This window comes from Schistocerca americana, chromosome 1, assembly GCF_021461395.2.
Source record: "Schistocerca americana isolate TAMUIC-IGC-003095 chromosome 1, iqSchAmer2.1, whole genome shotgun sequence".
NCBI classification, from domain to species: domain Eukaryota; kingdom Metazoa; phylum Arthropoda; class Insecta; order Orthoptera; family Acrididae; genus Schistocerca; species Schistocerca americana.
Genome location: NC_060119.1, coordinates 898,340,492 through 898,362,735, shown reverse-complemented (window position 1 = coordinate 898,362,735; position 22,244 = coordinate 898,340,492). Strand labels below are relative to the sequence as shown.

The 22,244-nt window shown below is 37.7% G+C and overlaps 1 protein-coding gene across 3 annotated transcripts in view; it reads left to right on the top strand.

Annotated features, from left to right (window-relative positions):
* LOC124547482 (WD repeat-containing protein 73-like) overlaps positions 1-22,244 on the top strand; it is a 126,423-nt gene that overhangs the window by 51,525 nt on the left and 52,654 nt on the right. For all 3 annotated transcript variants that reach the window (XM_047125109.1, XM_047125110.1, XM_047125111.1), the window contains 3 exons: positions 8,531-8,753; positions 15,751-15,841; positions 17,024-17,317. In XM_047125109.1, coding sequence (XP_046981065.1) covers positions 8,531-8,753; positions 15,751-15,841; positions 17,024-17,317 — 608 coding nt within the window. The remainder of the gene's footprint in view (positions 1-8,530; positions 8,754-15,750; positions 15,842-17,023; positions 17,318-22,244) is intronic.

Below are 22,244 nucleotides of genomic sequence, written 5' to 3'. Positions count from 1 at the left end.
AGGTATTAAAGATTGTGTGACAATTACAGAAACAAGTGGAAATAAAACAAAAATATCAAAAAGACTTATTTTGTGTAACCTTAAAGAAGCTTACAAGCATTGTAAAGACAAGTTTCCTAACATAAAAATAGGTTTCTCTAAATTTGCTGAGTTGAGACCAAAACATTGTGTATTAGCTGGCCGGAGTGGCACACGCACTGTCTGCGTGTGCACAACTCACCAAAATATAAAATTAATGATAGAAAATGCCAAACTAAATACAGTAACAAACAGCAGCTTAAACAATTATAAGCAGCGCATTGCAAAAATGCTTTGCAACTCATCATCAGTTGATTGCAACATGGGAAACTGTGAATACTGCCCAGCAGAAACTGTCATACGTAAAATTTTAAAAGACTCTTTTCATGAAAACTCAATTGAACAAGTTCAGTTCCGACAGTGGATGTCAGCTGACCAATGTAATCTGGAAATTGTTCATTTGGTTACATCTTTCCTACATTTATCACAAATATTGGCACCACTTTGTATTCGAGGAAATAATTTGGGCATCCATGTTGTGACATTTCTCAGTTTTTTTTCTGTCTCTAATAAAATGATCTGACTTCTTCAATGGATTACAACACTGCACTCTTACAGCACTGCATTTTTTACTTGGTTCCATATTTATACAAAAACCACTTATAAACTGTCCTTCAATGTATAGATTTACTTGAAAATGAACTATTAAATATAATAGATACAGACTGGTCAACACAGAGGTAACAATTGATTTGCATTAAAACCACAGTGCACAATAATGCTGTAGGCACACAAAGCCTTTGAAGGTAACAGTGCAGACTATATCATCTCAACAATGGCTCCAGTCTCTGAATTATTGTACAGACATCAAGCCCTATGTATACGGTCCTCTACTGAACGTACTACCTTAAAGGTCAGTTTGGTCAAACTAGGGCCGTTAGTGAAAAACAAGAGTCCGGAATAATTTTTTTTTTTAGCAGTGAGCCCATCATCATCCCACATTTATATTTTGCCATGTGATTTACAACAGTATGAAGTAGTTATGGAAATATTTTGAAAATTTTCAATTATGTACTTTTTGTAAAAAAAAATTAAAATTAAATCAAAATATTAATTACCATTTTGAAAAAGGTTATTAATTAGAAGCTATGTTTTTTTGTCTATCACTGGAAAGAGCATGAAAAATGCTGCAAAATGACACCTTTCCCAGTTCTCTAGCTCAATTAAGGCAGCTCCTAGGGCAATTGAAAAAAAGTCCATTCACACATTTTTGGCCAGTTTTTGAAAAGTTTACATGACCATAGTTCAGGAATGGTTTGAGGTAAAAAATTGAAATTTGGTATTTTTCTTAGTTTCAGCATCCACTATAAGTATACCAACTTTCAGCAAAATCTAAGAGGGTGAGGTAAAATTTTTATTTAAAGTGTGTTGATTTGACATGGAATGACTCATGGCAGTAAAATTTTTCTATAATCAGCATGGATGTGACAAGCCAAACTTCTTAGAGACAGTCAGATTTATCATGCTTTTGGAAACATAACATATAACACTGCAAGACTGAGCATTTTCAAGAGCTGATAGTGCACTATCCAGGTAAGTACATGCCTCTGGTGATCATAACCAATACTATGATGATATTTAAACATGAGACTACCAAGGATTGACAGCAATTATAGGATTGCTGATTGTGTTGTTTTTAAATCTTGAACTGTTGCAAGAACACCTCCAATTTAGTCGAAGAGCCTTAATGCTTCTTTGTAAGTCTCCTTGTTGGTGGTGAACCTCACTTTTATGTCTTGAATGTAGGAATCCGCACGAATTACTTGCACAGTAAGTTCTTGCTTGAAACAAGTTTGTGCTTTTTTCAGATGAAGTTAGTGCTATATTTATTCTGTTAGAGAGATCGTGACAAGAAAATACAGATGCCACTTTGGAGTTTTGTCAAGTGGTATTCTGCAAATGAAATCTGCCTTTAAAAAAGGCATATTTAGTTCAGTACAATAAACAGAATACTGCCAACAGTTAATGCAGCACATGAAAATGATTCAGTGAATGAGTTAGAGTAGTTATATTGAAGTACATATTGACCAAAAATTTGAATCAGAAGAAATGTATACTTTAGCTTCTCAATCTTAAGTTCAGTATTTTTTTCTTGTTGCATAATTACTGGTTTCTGAAATAAGTTAATCAAGGGCATAATATATTTTCCACTCATGACTGTCTTATGGCATACTTTTATGTGGCAATTTACCATTTCTGGAGAAAGTATTGACTGTACAGAAGAAAGCTTTCACAATAATGTGTGATCTTCACTGTCATCTTGCACATGTATATTCAAGGAATTTGTCATTTGAACTGCACTTGTACAATGAATGCATCATTGTTAATTAAAACTGTCAGAAATAATGCAACACCATTTGAGAGGATAAGTAATGTTCAGTTACATCATCAGAGAAAAATATTAGCTTCATTACTCAGAAATATGTTTAGTACATAGCCACAAAAATCTTTGCTCATATACTCAATAACAGAAATCATCTGGAAGGTAACAAAGTGAACTTTAAATTCAATCTAAGATCCTTCTATAAATTCAGTCTAAGAGCCTTTCTTTTGGGCAAAAATATTTGCCTCACTCATTAAATTAAATCTATCTATTAATACGCATAATGCCAAATATGTTTATTTTCATTAAATTTAAGTCACTGTGACAGTAATATGTAAATAGCGAGCTCACATTCACGAGGACGATGGTTCAAATCCATGTCCAGCAATCCTGATTCAGGTTTTCTGTGATTTCCCTAAAATTGCAAAAGGCAAATGCCGGGATGGTTCCTTTGAAAGGGTACAGCTGACTTCCTTCCCCATCCTTCTGTAATCAGATGGGATTGATGAGCTTGCTGTTTGGTCACCTCCCCCCAAATCGACCAACCAACCAAATAGCCAGCTTGTAACCACACACAAACAAGTCTCTCATATGTAGCTTGCAAAAAGACTCATTCTGTTTTTTATAGGGCCGCATAGGGAAGCCATCCATGGCAGGCTAGACACAGTTTGTAATTTTCAATGTTGCTAGAGTTAAATGACATTCCTGCCTTTCCAGGAAATTACAGATCTTGTGAATGATAATGTTACCAGTTAAGTGGCGACAATTTCTAAAGCAAATGGAATATTTGTAAATCTATAGAAGACAAAAGAAAGCCCATTGCAAGTGTGATTTGTAGCCTTAGGCACCATAAAATACTAGTGAAGCTGGTGAATGTATGGCTCAGTTGTCTCTGGCTTCATTGAGTTGGACAAACGATGACAGAGGTAGAACACCTGGCTGCTGTAGTTGAGCACTTAGTTTTAGTGTTTCTCAGTAATATGTGGGAAACATACTCAATAAAGTTCAAAAGGTCTCTATGGCAGTTTTGTTTTGCATGCACACTACTTTTTACTAACCATTACATATGCTGTAAAAGGCAGAAAGAAACTTGTTTAAGAGAACTAGTTTAAATACTCATCAGAGTAATCAGGTAAATCCTTAGAATGGAGTAGTTCAGTAAACACACTCTCTTTCTCTCCCTCTCCACCTCTCCAGTAAGTTGGTACAATTGCATTTTTGAAGGTTGGGCATAGCTTAAATAAGTAAATATTCAGCATAATAACCATTTTTTAAACCTGAAAAAGAATGTGTTATGCTTATCACTTTAAATCCTGTCATTGGTGAGGTCACTAGTGAATAGAGCATAGATTTGGATAATATATGAATGGAGACCCCCCCCCTCCTCAATGAACCATTGTCCTTGCTGTTGGTGGGGAGGCTTGCGTGCCTCAGTGATACAGATAGCTGTACCGTAGGTGCAACCACAATGGAGGGGTGTCTGTTGAGAGGCCAGACAAATGTGTGGTTCGTGAAGAGGGGCAGCAGCCTCTTCAGTAGTTGCAGGGGCAACAGTCTGTATGATTGATTGATCTGGCCTTGTATCATCAAGCAAAACAGCCTTGCTGTGCTGGTACTGCAAACTGTTGAAATCAAGGGGAAACTACAGCCGTAATTTTTCCCAAGTGCATGCAGCTTTCCTGTATGGTTCATTGATGATGACATCCTCTTAGCTAAAATATTCTGGAGGTAAAATAGTCCCCCTTCAGATCTCCAGGCGGGGACTACTCAGGAGGACGTTGTTATCAGGAGAAACAAAACTGGTGTTCTACGGATCGGAGTGTGGAATGTCAGATTGCATAATCTGGCAGGTAGGTTAGAAAATTTAAAAAGGGAAATGGATAGCTGGCCGGTGTGGCCGAGCGGTTCTAGGCGCTTTGGTCTGGAACTGCGCTACCGCTACGGTCGCAGGTTCGAATCCTGCCTCGTACGTGGATGTGTGTGATGTCCTTAGGTTAGTTAGGTTTAAGTAGTTCCAAGTTCTAGGGGACTGATGACCTCAGATGTTAAGTCCCATAGTGCTCAGAGCCATTTGAACCATTTTGAAATGGATAGGTTAAAGTTCGATATAGTGGGAATTAGTGAAGTTCGGTGGCGGTAGAAACAAGACTTCCGTTCAGCTGAACATAGAGTTATAAACACAAACTCAAATAAGGGTAATGCAAGAGTAGGCTTAATAATTAACAAAAAATAGGAATGTGGATAAGCTGCTATGAACAGCATAGTGAACGCATTATTGTAGCCAACATAAACATGCTCACACCTACCCCAATAGTATAAGTTTATATGCCAACTAGCTCCACAGATGAGGAAAAGATAGGAGAAATGTATGATGCAGTAAAAGAAATTTTTCAGATAGTTAAGGGAGATGAAAATTTAATTGTCATGGGGGACTAGAATTCGATAGTAGGCAAAGGAAAAGTAGCAGGTGAATATGGACTGGGAGTAAGGAGTGAAAGAGGAAGCCACCTGGTAGAATTTTGCACAGAGCTAATACTTGGTTTAAGAATCGTTAAAGAATGTTTTATATGTGGAAGAAGTCTAGAGACACTGGAAGGTTTCAGATATATTATATAATGGTAAGGCAGAGATTTAGGGACCAGGTTCTAAATAGTAAGATATTTCCAGTGGCAGATGTGGACTGTGACCACAAGTTATTGGTTATGAACTGTAGATCAAAACTGAAGGAACTGCAAAAAGGTAGGGATTTAAGGCAATGGGTCTTGGCTGAAAGAACCAGAGTTCTAGAGAGTTTCAGAGAGAGCATTAGGAAATGATTGACAAGAAAGGGGAAAGAAATAGAGTAGAAGAAGAATGGGTAGCTTTGAGAGATGAAACAGCGAAGGCAGGATCAAATAGGTAAAGACGAGGGCTAGTAGAATCCTTGACTAACAGAAGAGGTATTGAATTTAACTGATGAAAGGAGAAAACATAAAAATGCAGTAAATGAAGCAGGCAAAAATGAGATCAACAGGAAGTGCAAAATGGCTAAGCAGAGATGGATAGAGGACAAATGTAAGGATGTAGAAGCCTATATCACTAGGGGTAGGATAGATACTGCCTACAGGAAAATTAGAGAGACTTTTGGAGAAAGAAAACCGCCTGTATGAATATCAAGGGCACAGATGGAAACCAGCTCTAAGCAAAAAGGGAAAGCAGAAAGGTGGAAGGAGAATATAGAGGGTCTATACAAGGGCGATATACTTGAGGGTAATATTATAGAAAATTAGGTAGGACATATTCTGAGGAATTAAGGGATCACCCATTTTGTATTGGAGGACAGCACGGAGGGTAAAAATCATAGAGGGTGACCAAGAGATGACTACACTAAACAGATTCAGAAGGATGTCGGTTGCAGTAGTTACTGGGAGATGAAGAAGCTTGCACAGGATGGAGTAGCTTGGAGAGCTGCATCAAACCAGTCTCTGGACTGAAGACCACAACAACAACATTATGGAAATGGAAGAGGACGTAGATGAAGATGAAATGGGAGATATTATACTGTGGTAAGAATTTGACAAAACACTGAAAGACTTAAGTCAAAACAAGGCCCTGGTAGTAGACAACATTGCGTTAAAGCTACTGATAGCCTTGGGAGAGCCAACCATGACAAAACTCTTCCATCTGGTGAGCAAGATGTATGAGACAGACAACATACCCTCACACTTTATAACAATTCCAATCCCAAAGAAAGCAGATGTTGACAGGTGTGAAAATTAGCGAACTATCAGTTTAATAAGTCACACTTGCAATATACTAACACAAATTCTTTACACACAAAGAGAAAAACTAATAGAAGCTGACCTGAGTGAAGATCAGTTTGGATTTCGTAGAAATGTTGGAACACGCGATGCAACACTGGCCCTATGACTTACCTTAGAAGATATGTTCTGGTATTTGTGGACTTAGAGAAAGCTTTTGGCAATGTTGACTGGACTATGCTCTTTCAAGTTCTGAAGGTGGTAGGGGTAAAATACAGGGAGCGAAAGGCTATTTACAATTTCAACAGGAACCAGATGGTAATTGTAAGAATTGAGGGGCACGAAAGGGAAGCAGTGGTTGAGAAGGGAGTGAGACAGGGTTGTAGAATGGAATGGACCATGTCTTGAAAGGAGAATATGGAATGAACATCAACAAAAGGAAAATAAAGGATAATGGAATGTAGTCAAATTAAATCAAGTGATGCTGAGGGAACTAAATTATGAAATGAGACACTTAAAGTAGTAAATGAGTTTTGCTATTTGCGGAGCAAAATAACTGATGATGGTCAAAGTATAGAGGATATAAAATGTAGACTGGCAATGGCAAGAAAAGCGTTTCTGAAGAAGGGAAATTTGTTACCATTGATTATAGATTTAAGTGTCAGGAAGTCTTTTATGGAAGTATTTGTATGGAATGTAACCGTGTACGGAAGTGAAACGTGGACGATAAATAGGTTATTTCAGAAGAGAATATGAGCTTTCGAAAAGTGGTGCTACAGAAAAATGCTGAAGATTAGATGGGTAGATCATGTAACTAATGAGGAGGTACTGAATAGAACTGGGGAGAAGAGGAATTTTTGGCACAACCTGACTAGAAGAATGTATTGGTTGGTAGGGCACATTCAGAGGCATCAAGGGATCACCAATTTAGTATTGGAGGGAATCGCCAAGGGTAAGAATTGTAGAGGGAGACCAAGAGATGAATACACTAAGCAGATCCAGAAGGATGCAGCTTGCAGTAGTTATTCAGAGATGAAGAGGCTTGCACAGAATAGAGTAGCATGGAGAACTGCATCAAACTAGTTTCTGGACTGAAGACCACTACAATAACCTTTTCAAAACTTTTTCTCATTGACAACCTCCACAGAATACATGTACATATAAAGGGAATATTGCTTATATAGTTTACCCATTTTTTATTTTTACTTTTTCATTAGTTTAAAAGTGAATTATCTGAAGCTAATAAAACCAACATAATTAGGGTTTTGTGTCTTCAGTGATGAAGGCTTTACATGCTTAACATCCAGTATTTAAGTCATTAATGCATTTGTAAAGTAATTGGATGTTTGGTTCCTTAACGAATTGAAGGTGGGGGTTATTTGTAAATCTAATAAGCAAATGCCTCTGTATGACATATCTAATGATTGGACTGCCTATGGTGATGAGGCATCCTGCGGACAGTGAATCATTCCATAAGTTCTGAAGGTGGTTCATGTTTAGTTGTGATACCAGCTACATTGTGTTATAACTTTCGATTGTAGTGTATCCAGCCTGAAGTTCACAGACTCAGTTTTGTATGTTTATTCTTCTTCTGAAAGTCTGTTCCCTCATTGCAAAAAATCCTGTAGATATTTTCATTAACTTTCTTCCATTGTGTTTCTGATTACCGGGTGTAAAAATTACCTAAAAATCTAATTATGTTAGCAGTTTTTCCCCATACTTCTGTATTTTGAAAGGAGTACAATTACAGCCTTTATTGTATATCATTTTATTTTATTTTTTCTCTCCTTCTTTGCATTTTACTACGACACATTCCAATTCGAGTAACTCTGACCGGAAAAATAACTATCAGTACTCAGTGGTCCAGACCATTGCACAGGAATGTGACACTTCATTGTGTGAATGAAGCAGCAACACCAGGTAATGAAAAAATAAGCTCAGGTTCAATGTTAAATTCTAGGCTCTCAGTAAAACTGATGGGGAAGTTCATTTATTCAAAATGACCTACAGATTGCACATTTTAATTTAATTCACTGCAGTTTTTGCTTACAGTTACAGAATAAACAGCCAGATGCAAAGTAATGTAGGATTACAGCAATAAGTTGAAGTTGACAATAGAGGATCATGTAAACAAAGCAATCTATGGAAAGAAAAAACAAATAACATTTGAGAGCAAAAGTAACTCATGTAAAATTTTGATTTTTACCTTAAATAATCAAAATTTGTCGAGGGCATGGTTATAGGTGATCAACTCAAAATGTAGGAGTCTACAGAAGATATTTCTTACTTCATAGACATTCTTTGATACACACAACATTGCTACACTTTGTAAGAAGACTTATTTATGGTGTGTATGGTGTATAATTTTCCAAATTTTCATATTTTACAGGTACAGTGTACTTCAGATGTTCAAATTTGAAACACCCAAATATCGTCTGTTTTTATCTGATGAAAAAAGCATATGTGTATTTGGAAAAGATAGAAGAGGAAATGATGAAGTCATGGAGCTAATGCTGCCAAAATCACTGACTGAATTGCCTGATCAGGCAAGATTAGAGAAAAATGATTTGAAACAAATAAGTGGTGGTTTTACTTCTGCTCCATTAGTAGATGTAAGTTTTCTTTTGTTTAATGGAATATTGAAATTTGTGCTTGTTTTACAGCTTGTCCAACCATATTGTAATATGTTGTATCTGGCAGATTCTGTGTTTGTTTATTATTTATGGATCTCATTTCCTAAGTTTCCGTGTGATTTTATGAAGATAAAGATTCTGAGATTGTAAATTGCGTTCATATTATTTAATATTTTCTCTCTCTCTCTCTCTCTCTCTCTCCCCCCCCCCCTCCTCCTCCTCCTCCTCCTCCTCCTCCTTCCTCTTTTTTTTTTTTTTTTTTTTTTTTTTTTTTTTTTTTTTTTTTTTCAGACAGTTTTAAAACTGGGGCAACCACAGCTAAAATAGTTATACATTATTGATTTACATTTCACACAGTAAAAAGTTGTTTAAATATATGTGTCAAAACTATTAAAATATGAAACTAAATGAAAAGTCCAATAGACCAGCAGCATAAACTTCTTCCTTTGGTTATTGGTAGCCCCCAAAGCTGCTAAAATAACGTCCAGTAGATTTCAGTACATTAATGTCATTAATTTTCACCACTAACTTTATTTTATTCTTCGATGACTACAGGACTGTTCTGGATAACATTTATGAGGAGCATTGTCTATTGCTTGACAGAGGCCAACAGGAACATATTTTAATTCGTAAAGTGACAACAGTTCATGATTTTAACACAAGTCAGCCCTGTTTTTGGCTATTCTTCTATATTGCATTGGGATGGTCCCCAACTCTTTTTCATTTGAGTTACTACTTTACTGTTTTTTAATCAAGAATCAGTTTCTTATGCCTAATTCTATTATTTCATTTTTTAGACATGACATTCATCGTTGATGACGATGTTATCAATTGAGAAGGGCTGTAACTTTGCCGAGCCATGCCAACTGTTATTCTTTGACATTCTGTGGTTACTTGCTATACCATAAGACACATTATTTGTAAGTAACCTTCCTTTGGTATGAAATTACGAATTTTATTTATTAAACACACACAGCCCCGTTCTTTGTGGGGTGTGTGTGATCCACACCTATTTTCCTAACTAGATGCACAATATTTTCTTCCATGTTTAATTCTATTCATTCAGTACTTTAAGTTATCTCAAATAACTTCAATTCCCCACTACTGTTAAAGCATTAATTTTAAAAAAAATCAGTACAGATATACACCAGAAGATGCAACTTAAGATGCAACTTAAAAGTTGCGAAACTGGTTGTGTGGGTCTCTAATTGACTGAAATAAATACAGCTGCAGTGGACTACTGGACTTTTCTTTAAGTTTTATTTTTTGATAGTTTTAACACCTATGTTTAAACATATTTTTGGAGGTGTTTATGAATGCATTATGCTTCTTGGGAATGCATGGCTTGTCATTAGTTTGCATGTTGGTGTTTGTACATAGTAAAAAACTTTTAAAAAAGATAATTGATGTAATTTTACTTTCTTAAACACAATAATGGCATTTCTTCATTTTCTCTGTTGTGTTCTATAACATTCAAGCACTGTGTACAAGCAGACAGTTGAAGAAATTCTTCTGTAACTTTCAATAAATATTTTAACGTGTCATTATTCGGTTAGGTTTTTAGAACTCTGACAACAGGGGAACTTGGCCAGCCTTGAATGTGTAGTACCACAAACTCCACGTGTGCTTCAGCAGCCACCATTAGATATGATGGTAGAGCATGGTATGTCTTTTCTTAACTGTCTAGATTAAAGGATGCAATAAATCTTTCGTGAAAATAAATGAGTAAGTAGGAAACAGGCATAACCACAAACTCAGGTACATTCTAGTTGAGTGATTGTTGAGATGAGACAGTCATTAGGAGCCGACATTTGGGACACCTGCAACACCCTGGTTATGTTAGGCTTGTGTACAATTTGATGTTTATTTACATAATTTCCAGAATGAGATTTTCACTCTGCAGCGGAATGTGCACTGATATGAAACTTCCTGGCAGATTAAAACTGTGTGCCCGACCGAGACTTGAACTCGGGACCTTTGCCTTTCGTGGGCAAGTGCTCTACCATCTGAGCTACCGAAGCATGACTCACGCCCGATACAGAAGCTTCTGTAAAGTTTGGAAGGTAGGAGACGAGGTACTGGCAGAAGTAAAGCTGTGAGTACCGGGCGTGAGTCGTGCTTCGGTAGCTCAGATGGTAGAGCACTTGCCCGCGAAAGGCAAAGGTCCCGAGTTCGAGTCTCGGTCGGGCACACAGTTTTAATCTGCCAGGAAGTTTCGTATATGCATAGTTGTTTGGGATGAAGGTTGTTGTTGTTGTTGTTGTTGTTGTTGTCTTCAGTCCTGAGACTGGTTTGATGCAGCTCTCCATGCTACTCTATCCTGTGCAAGCTTCTTCATCTCCCAGTACTTACTGCAACCTACATCCTTCTGAATCTGCTTAGTGTATTCATCTCTTGGTCTCCCTCTCTGATTTTTACCCTCCACGCTGCCCTCCAATGCTAAATTTGTGATCCCTTGATGCCTCAGAACATGGCCTACCAACCGGTCCCTTCTTCTTGTCAAGTTGTGCCACAAACTCCTCTTCTCCCCAATTCTATTCAATACCTCCTCATTAGTTATGTGATCTACCCATCTAATCTTCAGCATTCTTCTGTAGCACCACATTTCGAAAGCTTCTATTCTCTTCTTGTCCAAACTACTTATCGTCCGTATTTCACTTCCATACATGGCTACACTCCACACAAATACTTTCAGAAACGACTTCCTGACACTTAAATGGTGGAACCATGACACTCTTCTGCTTTAACTCAAAATAAGATGAGTTTACTTGTGAAGGGAATCAACAACCAACTACTACAGAAGAATTGTCGAATAATGAATCCTCCTGTTGAATTTGCTAAAAAGTGTCTGCAAACAATAATAATGAAACATAAAATGCTTGTTAGAGCAAGTTTTTCACTGTAAAACGACAAGAAGGTATATTTGAAAATTGACATCTTTTTACAGCCAAGTCCCAAACTAACCATTTCAGGCACACCTAGTTAATGCATGAACAGGCCTAGCATTTATCTATATCGTACTCTGCCTCAATAAGACTCATATGTTACAATTTCAAACAAATAAAAGTAATCTGCTGATACCAGAAATAAATTGTACAATCTAAGTGAGACTGTAATATTTCTTGACTTCCAGCTGCATAAAAAACTGAGTTGGAGTCACTACATATGCAACCAATTCAAGTTCAGTTTGTTGTGTTTAGAAGTTAGAAGAATCTTAAGAGGGCTGTTCAAAAAGTAAGGTGACTTTTCAAATTCGTGGGCAACGTAAATTCAATTATTGATCTTTTTTGTGTTGGTACACATGTCCCGAGCATATGTTCACAGTTTCAAGTGTACAGCATACTTAATTTGTTTTTGACAGTTAGAAAGGTTAGACATGTTTTAATGTTTCGATTATCATAAAAAAAATGGAGCAAAGAATTTGCATCAAATTTTGTGTGAAAACTGGAACCAAGTGCTCTAAAACACTTGAAATGTCGACAGTGGTGTACAGTGAGTCTTTACAAGTGGTACAAGCTCTTCCAAGATGGGCGAGAAGATGCCAGTGACGAATCTCACTCTGGACCCCCAGCACAATAACAACAGATGATAACATTGAAGCTGTGAAGAAAATTGTTTTGTAAAATTGTCAAATTACCATGAGAGAAGTTGCTGAGGATGTTGGCATATCAGTCGGCTCATCTCGTGCAATTTTTTTGTTTGTTTTGGGCGTGAGACTTGTTAGTGAAGTTTGTTCCAAAACTTCTCAATTGGTCAGAAGAACCATGACATGAGCATTGCTCAGGAGCTCTTGAATGACATCAATGATGATGCTGATTTGCTCAAAAGGGTCATAACTGGCGCCAAAACATGGGTTTGTGATTATGATGTAGAAACCAAACCCCAGTTTTCCCAATGGAAGCATCCCGGAGAGCCAAGACCGAAAAAAGCTCGCCAAGTTTGATCAAATTTGAAAGTTTTGCTCACTGTTTGTTTGTGGGTTTTTTCCCCAATTACAGTGGTGTACTGCATCATGAATTTTTGCCTCAAAGTCATGCAGTCGATAACGAATATTACCTTGACGTTCTGTGCCATTTGCGAGAAGCGATGCAAAAAAGTCTCGAATTGTGGAAGAACAATTCATGACTGTTGGGTCATGACAGTGCACCTGCTCATTCATTGTTGCTTGTGAGAGATTTTTTTGGCCACAAACAACATGGCAATCATGCCTCAGCCACCATGTTAACTGGATTTGGCACCCTGTGATTTTTTCTGTTCCCAAAACTGAAGAGACCTATGAAAGGACACAGATTCTCAACAATTGAGGAAATAAAAACTGCATCGCTGGAAGTACCCAAGGCTGTACCAAAAAAATGCTTATGAGAAGTGCTTTGAGTATTGGAAGAAGCATTGGCCCAAGTGCATTGTACCCTTGGGGGATTACTTTGAAGGGGACAACATGAATATTGATGAATAATTAAATATTTTTTCATAAAAATATAAAGTCACCATACTTTTTGAATGCACCTCATACATTGTTTTAACTTGTAGATGGTGGTGTTGACTTTGACTTATTTTTCATGCTTTCACCTTGAGCTCAGTGCAGTCAGAACAAAGAAAGGAATAAAAGTGACCACTCAGTCTATAGATGAAGCAATGAAGTGAAGCACGTTGTACTCAGCAACAGATTCTAACACTAGTTAATGAACCTGTTTCCAGTCCCATGCCACACGAGTCATGTTCCTGTTGAAGACCTGACCTATGCACCTACCCAGCACATCCAGTTCCAGTTCCATCAGTGGCATTTCCTACACTAGCAGAGACTGGACTACCTGTGAAAGCAGACATGTCATATACCAGCTCTGCTATAATTTTTGCATAGCCTTTTATGTGGACATGGCCACCAACCAACTGTTCTCCTAATGAATGGCTGTAACTAAACTGCAGTCAAGAGCAAATTTGAATGCACAGTGCAGAACCTGCTGCTGAGAACAATGTACTTGACTTCAGTGGCTAGTTCACAACCCAAGTGATTAGGATCCTCTCCTACCCTCGGCCACCCCCATTCCAATATCAACTTTTGTAAGTTACGTAGATGGGATCTGTTGCTGCAAAACATCCTTTGATCCTACAATACTCAAGGCTGCACTCTCTGCTAACCCTCATCACTCACTTATCTTCCCCTCTATTCCTCTGCGTCCCTCTTCATCATGTAGCTACACTTTCCTCTCTTCAGTCACCCTCTTCCTCTGTTCTATCATCCTAATCCCACCCATCCTCCTCTTCCTCTGTTCTGTCATCCCACTCCCACCTGTCACCCTCCATGCCTCTTTTTTCAATCCAGTCATTCGCTCAGTCATTCTCTCCGTCACATCCTTCCCTTTCCCACCATGTTTCTCATCTGAAGCTCACACCTCACTTGAGCTACAGTGCTTGGGACAATGTATGTGTGTTTTGTATATGTTGGCTCCTAGGAAGGGCATTGGTTGGAAACTCCACTATGTTTTCAATTTTGTGTATGTGCATGTCAACTGCTCAACATCTAAACTGTATGGTGAGAGATTACCTTTACTCCGTGCATTATTTATATTCCATCCATGACTTTCCAGTATCATATCAACCTTCTTGGTGCTCTGTGTGCACCAACTACATGCCTGCTCTGTGCAGTGTATTGCATCTCTTGCCAGTAGTGGGTGTGCTGACAGTTTCTGTCACACAGCACAGTGTGCATGAGATAAAATTATCATGCTGTTTTGTCGGTCTGTCTGTTTGTGTATTGATGATAAAAAAACATAACAGTGAAGGAAAATGTTACTTTTTCTCAGTTCTTTTGGGCTAGTACAGTTCAAAGCAAGAAATAATACATACTTTCACATACCTTGTTTAAAGCAGTGCCATGATAGCTTCAGCTTGTTTTTCTTGCTATGGAAAATGCACCTTATCACATGACAACTCTCTTTCTGAAACAATTCAAAATTGCTAGAAAATCATCCTCATTGTTGCATGGGGGTATCCTCTCCCAGTCAGGAGTCTTCTGATTTTGTTCTTTCTTGATGAGCTTTTCTAGAATCCCACAAATAAGAATCACATGGATGCACACTGGTAGGTTTTTTTTCCCATATGGAGTTTGTAAAAAACATGTGGAATTAGTACACAGGAATTTCATGTCACACTTGTTTACTGCTTCTGTTCGTTGATTGTGATCAAACACAAATTTCAGTTTCAGTTCAATATATGGCACTAATGTCTGCAGTGTCATGCACTGAAGCACAAATAACAGCAAAAACATAAATTAATGCAAAAAATATTTACATATTTTAATATTTGGATGTTGTGTTAGATTTCTTGATATATCTGATAAAGACAGGTTTAGGATGTACATAAACTTAATAATCAGAAATAAAAAATTGTATTCCATAGAAACAATCATCTGATTTGCTGTTGGTAGATTCCATTTTTTGCACTTTATATGAGATTATAAGGCATTTCAAAAAATATTGAAAGTTTATTAATTAATTTAAGTCCAGTAATTTTTAAACCTGGCAACATTTATTGTAATATAATAGTGTCTGTTTTTATCACATATCAATTTATCTGATCAAGACAGACTATGATTCTGTAGTAAATTCCAGTTTAATCGTGACATATTTAAAACGTGACAAAATGTCAGTTTCACCATGACAAGTGTGTTGAAGAAGAAACAGTAAATTGTGAAAAGTCATTAACAACTTATAAACATAGCAAAGAGAAATGATGAATACTATTGCTGTAGGCATATTTTTAATAGGATATGATACCACTGGGAAATGTTTTCCATTCCTGCTGTTTAGTATGATTTCTCCTCAGATAACTGCTTTTTTAATCTTTTGTCTTTACCTTTATATATTCATTGTAACTTTGTATTATCTAAATATTTGGCACACCATTTTACTTATGTATTCCTTTTAAATAAATGTCTAGGGAAAAATTTGTAGCTTATTTCATTTTTTGTTTCCAGATGAGAGTTCTGTATGGAAAGAAAAAGTTTGTTGCCTCCCAAAAAGCTCTAAATGGGATAGTCATGTACCAGATGGGCTCTGAAAAATCTGGTAATTGCTCATTATTTTGTTTGCATATTTTGTAGCACAATAGCAGAGTTTAAAAGACATTTCTTGTCAGTGAGCACCTAAGAACTGCACATTGGATCTTCCTTTACACTTTAATTTATTCTTTCTCCATTGTCTCAAATCAAACTAAACTTCACTTTCTCGATATGCACTTCTGTCTTCATTGTACCAGTTTCCTTAGTACTTGCCCATCCCAATTTCTTATATTTCGCTTCTTTTTTTTAAAGTTGAAACACTATTTGCTGCAGCCTCTTTATTTTCTCCCCACCTTTTTCCTGCTAATCATTTTATATCCTCATTGTGCAATGCTTCACGTAACTTTTCTTTGAAGTTTGAAGAGTTACAAGCGAAATCAAACAAACTGCACAAAAAATATTTGTGTAGAACTACAATAAATAGATTCCGTAAATCTGAATATTCCAAAATGAACTTAGTTCATTTTTTTTTTTTTTTTTGATCATGTCAGAAAACATACATTTTGTAACCAAAACAGTACATACATAATTTCATTCTGGTACTGTAAGCATTACCAACTTTCTACAAACAGGTTTACATAATAACAAATATTTGAAATGCTGTGTAATCAATATTTAGCCACATCATAGGGTTCATGATTAGCTGCCATCAGTTCTTTTAGGGAGCCTGTAGTTAAGTGCAGTTTGCAGATGAGGAGATGATCCATGGTTTGTTGTTCCCTGCATTCATGAATGTAAATTATAACTTTGCTTAATGTGTATAAACTAACATCAGTTCTAAGTTCAGAGATCCTAAAATATACACAAATGTAGTTTTGAGAGATTGTGAAGTCCCTGAACAATAATGGGATTCTTTTTACTGGCTGAGTCATTTATATTTACTCATACTTGTCTATGTTTTTTGACCTATTAATTTGTCTATTTTATTACTTGTATCTAATACTTTCTGATTGTTTAGTTTGACCCGGTAGTTGAAAAATCATCATACTTTGCCTGTAGCTCTTTTTCCATTTTTGAACTGTTTGAATAACTGAAATCAGTTGTAACATCATACCAATTGATTTTTTTTCGTTGCAGGAAAGAAGTGAATGAAAACATGGAAATTTAAGGCTACTGTTAGATATGTAATTAGAAATACAAATAATACATACAGTTTTTAAAATTTTTTATCATTATTTTTTTTATACAGATTACATTTCAATACTGCAGACAATTAAATGCAGTCAGTTCGAACCTTTTATGGCAATAAATAATGAAGATAAACTTGCCCTAGTTACAACAAACAGAAAAGGTATTACTTGGATCGATCTAACTGTGGGGAAATCAGTTGGTACAACAGGCTTAAGTCCATGCACTGGAGAAGAAAGTACAGTGAAAGCAGAATTTGTGTCACGAAACATAATTGCAGTTTGTTCAGAAAATGAAGGTTCAGCAAGTCTGTATGACACACGAACTGGTTCTACAGATGGTCACCTAACATGTGGTGAGTGAAACTTTCCATGATGTTTTTCCTTCTTATTATTAATTATTGTAATCAAATAAGAATCTCATATAACATAAATCTGGAACACAATGAACACTGATCATGGAGCAGCTGTGATAGCAATTTACAGGAATGCAGCTGAATGTCACCTTTGATAACTGCCAATATTTTGACAGGTGAACACCCTGTAATTTTCAAGGCATTAATGGGTTTCTTACCTTGAATTGATGATGTGTTCACCTTTCGAAATGCCAGTGATTTTTGAATTCATCACCAGGATGAATTCCCATAAGTTTCTTGAGTATTTTATATGCTGGAAGAAACAAAAGTTTCACATTATGATGATACTGTTTAGCTATATGCAAACTGTTATGAGCTGTTGAGGCGTAGCGCCATATAACTATCCTGCCTTGGAGGCGGTTAAGTGGGAGATGTGTCTCAGAGCTGGATAGTGACAGATGGTGAAGCGAGACTGGACGTGCACGTAGTTTATGTATCAGCCAATAGAGGACAATATTGGATAGGGGGACTGCGATTTTAGTTTCGACTGTGCCCACTAGAGTGCACTAAAGTAATAGAATGTTTTTCATAAACTGTTCTAGCAATTTCATAAATTGTTATTATGTCTTTTTGTGTATGTAAAATGTTATAAATGTATTTTAGTAGTATTATATATAAAAACAAAGATGAGGTGACTTACCGAACGAAAGCGCTGGCAGGTCGATAGACACACAAACAAACACAAACATACACACAAAATTCAAGCTTTCGCAACAAACTGTTGCCTCATCAGGAAAGAGGGAAGGAGAGGGGAAGACGAAAGGAAGTGGGTTTTAAGGGAGAGGGTAAGGAGTCATTCCAATCCCGGGAGCGGAAAGACTTACCTTAGGGGGAAAAAAAGGACAAGTATACACTCGCACTCACGCACATATCCATCCACACATACAGACACTTCTTATGTTTGTTACATTTGAAATAGTAACTCTCTCTGTCCATAAGTTCATTTCTACTCTGGGTGACAGTTAGTGCTTGTAATATACGTTTTCAGTGCTAAGCGTTGTACTTCATTGATAACCCTACTTTCGGATGAGTGCTCAAAAACATCTACATCACTGTGGCTCCAGTAGGGGGATGTAAAATCCATCACCAACAAAAACTGGAATACAAGTAGTACATTGTTTCAATGATCCATATACACATGTGACCAGTGAATTCCATAAAAGCAGTAAGTCAGCTGTGCATCAGACGTCCTTTAGTGATCTTCGGGTATGCTGGTCAGGACCCAACGAGATGCCTCAAACAATTTGACAGTCACCAAATACAACAGGTGGAATGACCTAATGTATTTTTCAGATGTGTGCTTTTACTTGGACAGGGTAGCTCAGAAGTGATAAGAGAACAATGAAAAGCAGCTCAATGATACAAATTCCATGCTGAAGAGTCCCCTTATGGTAGAACAATTTAAGCATCTTTGGGAAAAGACATATAGTTGATCTGTGGGACAAAGTCTACAGCCGTACCATGGAAGAGGTCACTCCCCATCGTGGTAGGGGTGCTGATAACCTCGCCTTTGAGTGATACCAGTTGCTCGCCTGCTATCAAATTGTTGGAAAAGTAAGCAAGGTGAATATCTATGTAGGTGAGGCAACCACAGATGAAAATCCTGCATGGACAGTTACTATAATATCAGGAAATCTCATTGATGGCTAACCTGCCCAGGTGCTAGTCATCTCAGGCACTTCTGTTTTGGGTAACATTTAATGCTTATTGTCACAAGGTAACAAAGACTATGTTCCGTAATACCAAAGCAGTTGTGCTGAAGTTTGCTTGTGGAAAATATGTTCATCTGTTGCAAGAATATCTATCAAGGACAGAACACAGCCTTTTGACCTTGTTGTTTTAAAAGAACATAGCCATTATGTTATTTTTGGATGGGGCTCATAAAATGTATCACAGGTAGTCATAGACTGTGGTAGATTAGAGCTCCAGATTAACGAAACTGTTTCTACAAGCACCATAACAAAGATTGCTCTGGGCAGCCGTTTGGCACTGAACACATTGTTCTCCTTCTGTCATCAACTAAATGAGTTTAAGTCGTCAATCTAGATGCTCATTTAAACTGTGAAGCTTTTCTCAATTGCAGAAAGCTACTCAGGCTCACAAAATAAATCTGTATGCCAGCAGTGATCGTAAATACTACAGGAGATGAAGGAGAATTTTGGGTCATTAATTGTCACAAGCAGCCACAACGCATCCCAGAAGGTATGTGCATAGGAACAGCTGAACCAGTCAGGATGGACAACTCTCATTGCCATCAAGAAAGCATTATGCTCTGCCACCAGTATGGATAACACAGTAAAGGAACCTAGTATCAAACTGGAGTGGAGAAAAGACAAACCAAGCAAACCATGGTAAAACACCATATCAACATGGGAGATCATGTACCAGTCAGCTTTTGTATGATGTGTTGCTGCCTTACTGAGATGTAATTTGAGAGGAAGTGGAGAAGGTCCTCCTGGATGATATCATAGAACCTTCAGTGATTCTTGTGAAGAAGATGATGCCATTTCTTCCTTGGCTACCAATGACTCAACAAAATCACAGAAAAAAATGTGTACTCATTGCTGCATATTGATGACACACTAAATGGTTTGAAAGCAGCTAAGCATTTCTCAGCTATGGAAATCCAGACAGGCTACAGACAAATTGTGACATGACAAGGCTGACCAAGAAGAGTGCCTTCATAATTCCTGACAGCCTCTATGAGTTCAAAGTTATGCCATGTGGCCTGTGTAATGTTCCAGCCACCTTCAAGTGTAGGATGAAGACTGCTTTGACACCTTAAGTGGATGACCTGTCTTTGCTATCTGGATGACCTGCCTAACAATCCTGTTGAAGCATGTTCAGATGGAAGGCCTCCACCTGAATCCAAAAAAGTGCCTCTTTGCTGTTCAACAAATGAAAATCTGGAGGCACCTAGTTGATGGCAATGGGGTCTGTCCCAATCCAGTGAAAATAAAGATATCTCACCAATTTTCTGACTCATCACATTTGTGATGCGAGAAGTTTCTTTGGAATGTGTTATACTACTAGCGATTCATAAAGGACTTCTGTATCAAAGTGCATCCCTTACAATAACTACTGTAGGGATGCAGCAAATTTTCTTGTAACAAGGTGCAAGGAAGAGCTTTGCTTACCCTTAAGAGGTGCTAAAATCTTTTCAAGTCCTAGCATTGTATGAAGAGGACATTGAGACAGAATTTCACACTGACGCTGGTGGGTACGGGTTAGGCACAGTTCTACTACAAATTCATGAAATGAGTGCTTCACACTTTTTGGACCATCAACAGATTCTGGCCATATTTATTTCGCAGACCATTTGGCATTGAGATGGGCCACCATTCTATACATAGGCTGACTAGCTTGAAGGATCTGTCAGGTCAGCTGGCAAGGTGGGCGCTGAGACATCTGGAGCAGAATGTTACAGTGGTATACAAAAACAGACACATACACAAGGATACTGACTGCCATTCAAAGAATCCTTTGGCAGAACACAGTGGATGAAGTCTCAGTCATCACTGCATTAAATGACTTTTCTGATCTAACATTGCTGAAAACTGTAGAGGCCATGAAGGAGGAGGAACTGAGCAGAGGAGAACATTGTATAATAGGAATTATGATCCACTGGAGCAGAAATGTTTGCTTGTCATCCCAGCTCATCTATGACTAGCTATCTTTGGATATTTCAATGACACACCAACATCCAGTCACATAGGATTTGTAAAGACTGTAGACAGAATTAGATGCAGGTATCACTGGCCAGATCTCTGTCAACCCATTAGGCACTAAGTGAGCTGCTATAAGGCATGCCAGCAATGGAAGCATTGCCACAGTTGCTTCCAGCACCACTAGTAGCAATTCCACCTGCAACAATGCTATTCCACAAAATTGGAATTAACCTCTTAGGGGAGATTACTGAACTTCAAAAATGAGAATCAATGGATTATAGTCTGTATGGACTATCTTACCTGCCACACTGTCTCCAAAACGAAGACAACTGTTGAATTTCCAGAAAGTGCAAGGTTCCTTGTAGAAGACATTTTGAAGCACAGAGCATCCCTTGTGATGATCTAATTGTGGGGAAACTTTTCCAGTCATGGCCAGTACCAGAGGTAACCTCACATGGCAGCATTACCACCAAGATGGCAGCTGGCACCACCCACAGATGACTTGTGTGACAGAATGCTTTAGGCAAATATGCTCTCAATGTATGCTGATTTTGGACAGAGAGATTGGGGTACAATATTGCCTGTCGTGACATTTGCATACAACACAGTGAAGCAAGACAATAGTGGCTCACATTATTCTTTCTGCTCCATGGTCACGAGACCTTAGCGACAATGATACATTTTTTTTCCTTTTCAAGTAGACAATAGTCAGGATGACCATGTGAAACAGCTTACCACTAGGACCGAAGAAACAGGACAGCTGGCTCGCATATGGATCCTGAATGTCAAGGAGAAGCACCGAGAGCACTGTAATGCCAAGTGCCAGGCAGTGATGTACAGCCTTGGAAACTTTGTATGTATTTTTACACCACTGTGAAAAGTGAACTATCAGAAAAGTTTCAAAGGGGCCACTTCGGACTGTACTGTATCCCTCCTCATTTGTTAGGCACCACATTCGAAGTTTAGGATTATGGCGTATCATCAAGAAGACATAAGCACAGATGTTGTCCTTGTCCTCCATATGAAGCTATACTACAGTCTTGATGTGCACATTGATAATGGGGGCTTTCTGTTGAAGGAAACTGAAGATTGCTGATCGCTGCAAAATTTGGATATGTGAGGCTTCCTTCAATGTTCATAATAATGATGAGGATGTAACAACATGACTGTAACATGAGGTGTCTCCAGTGCTACCATAC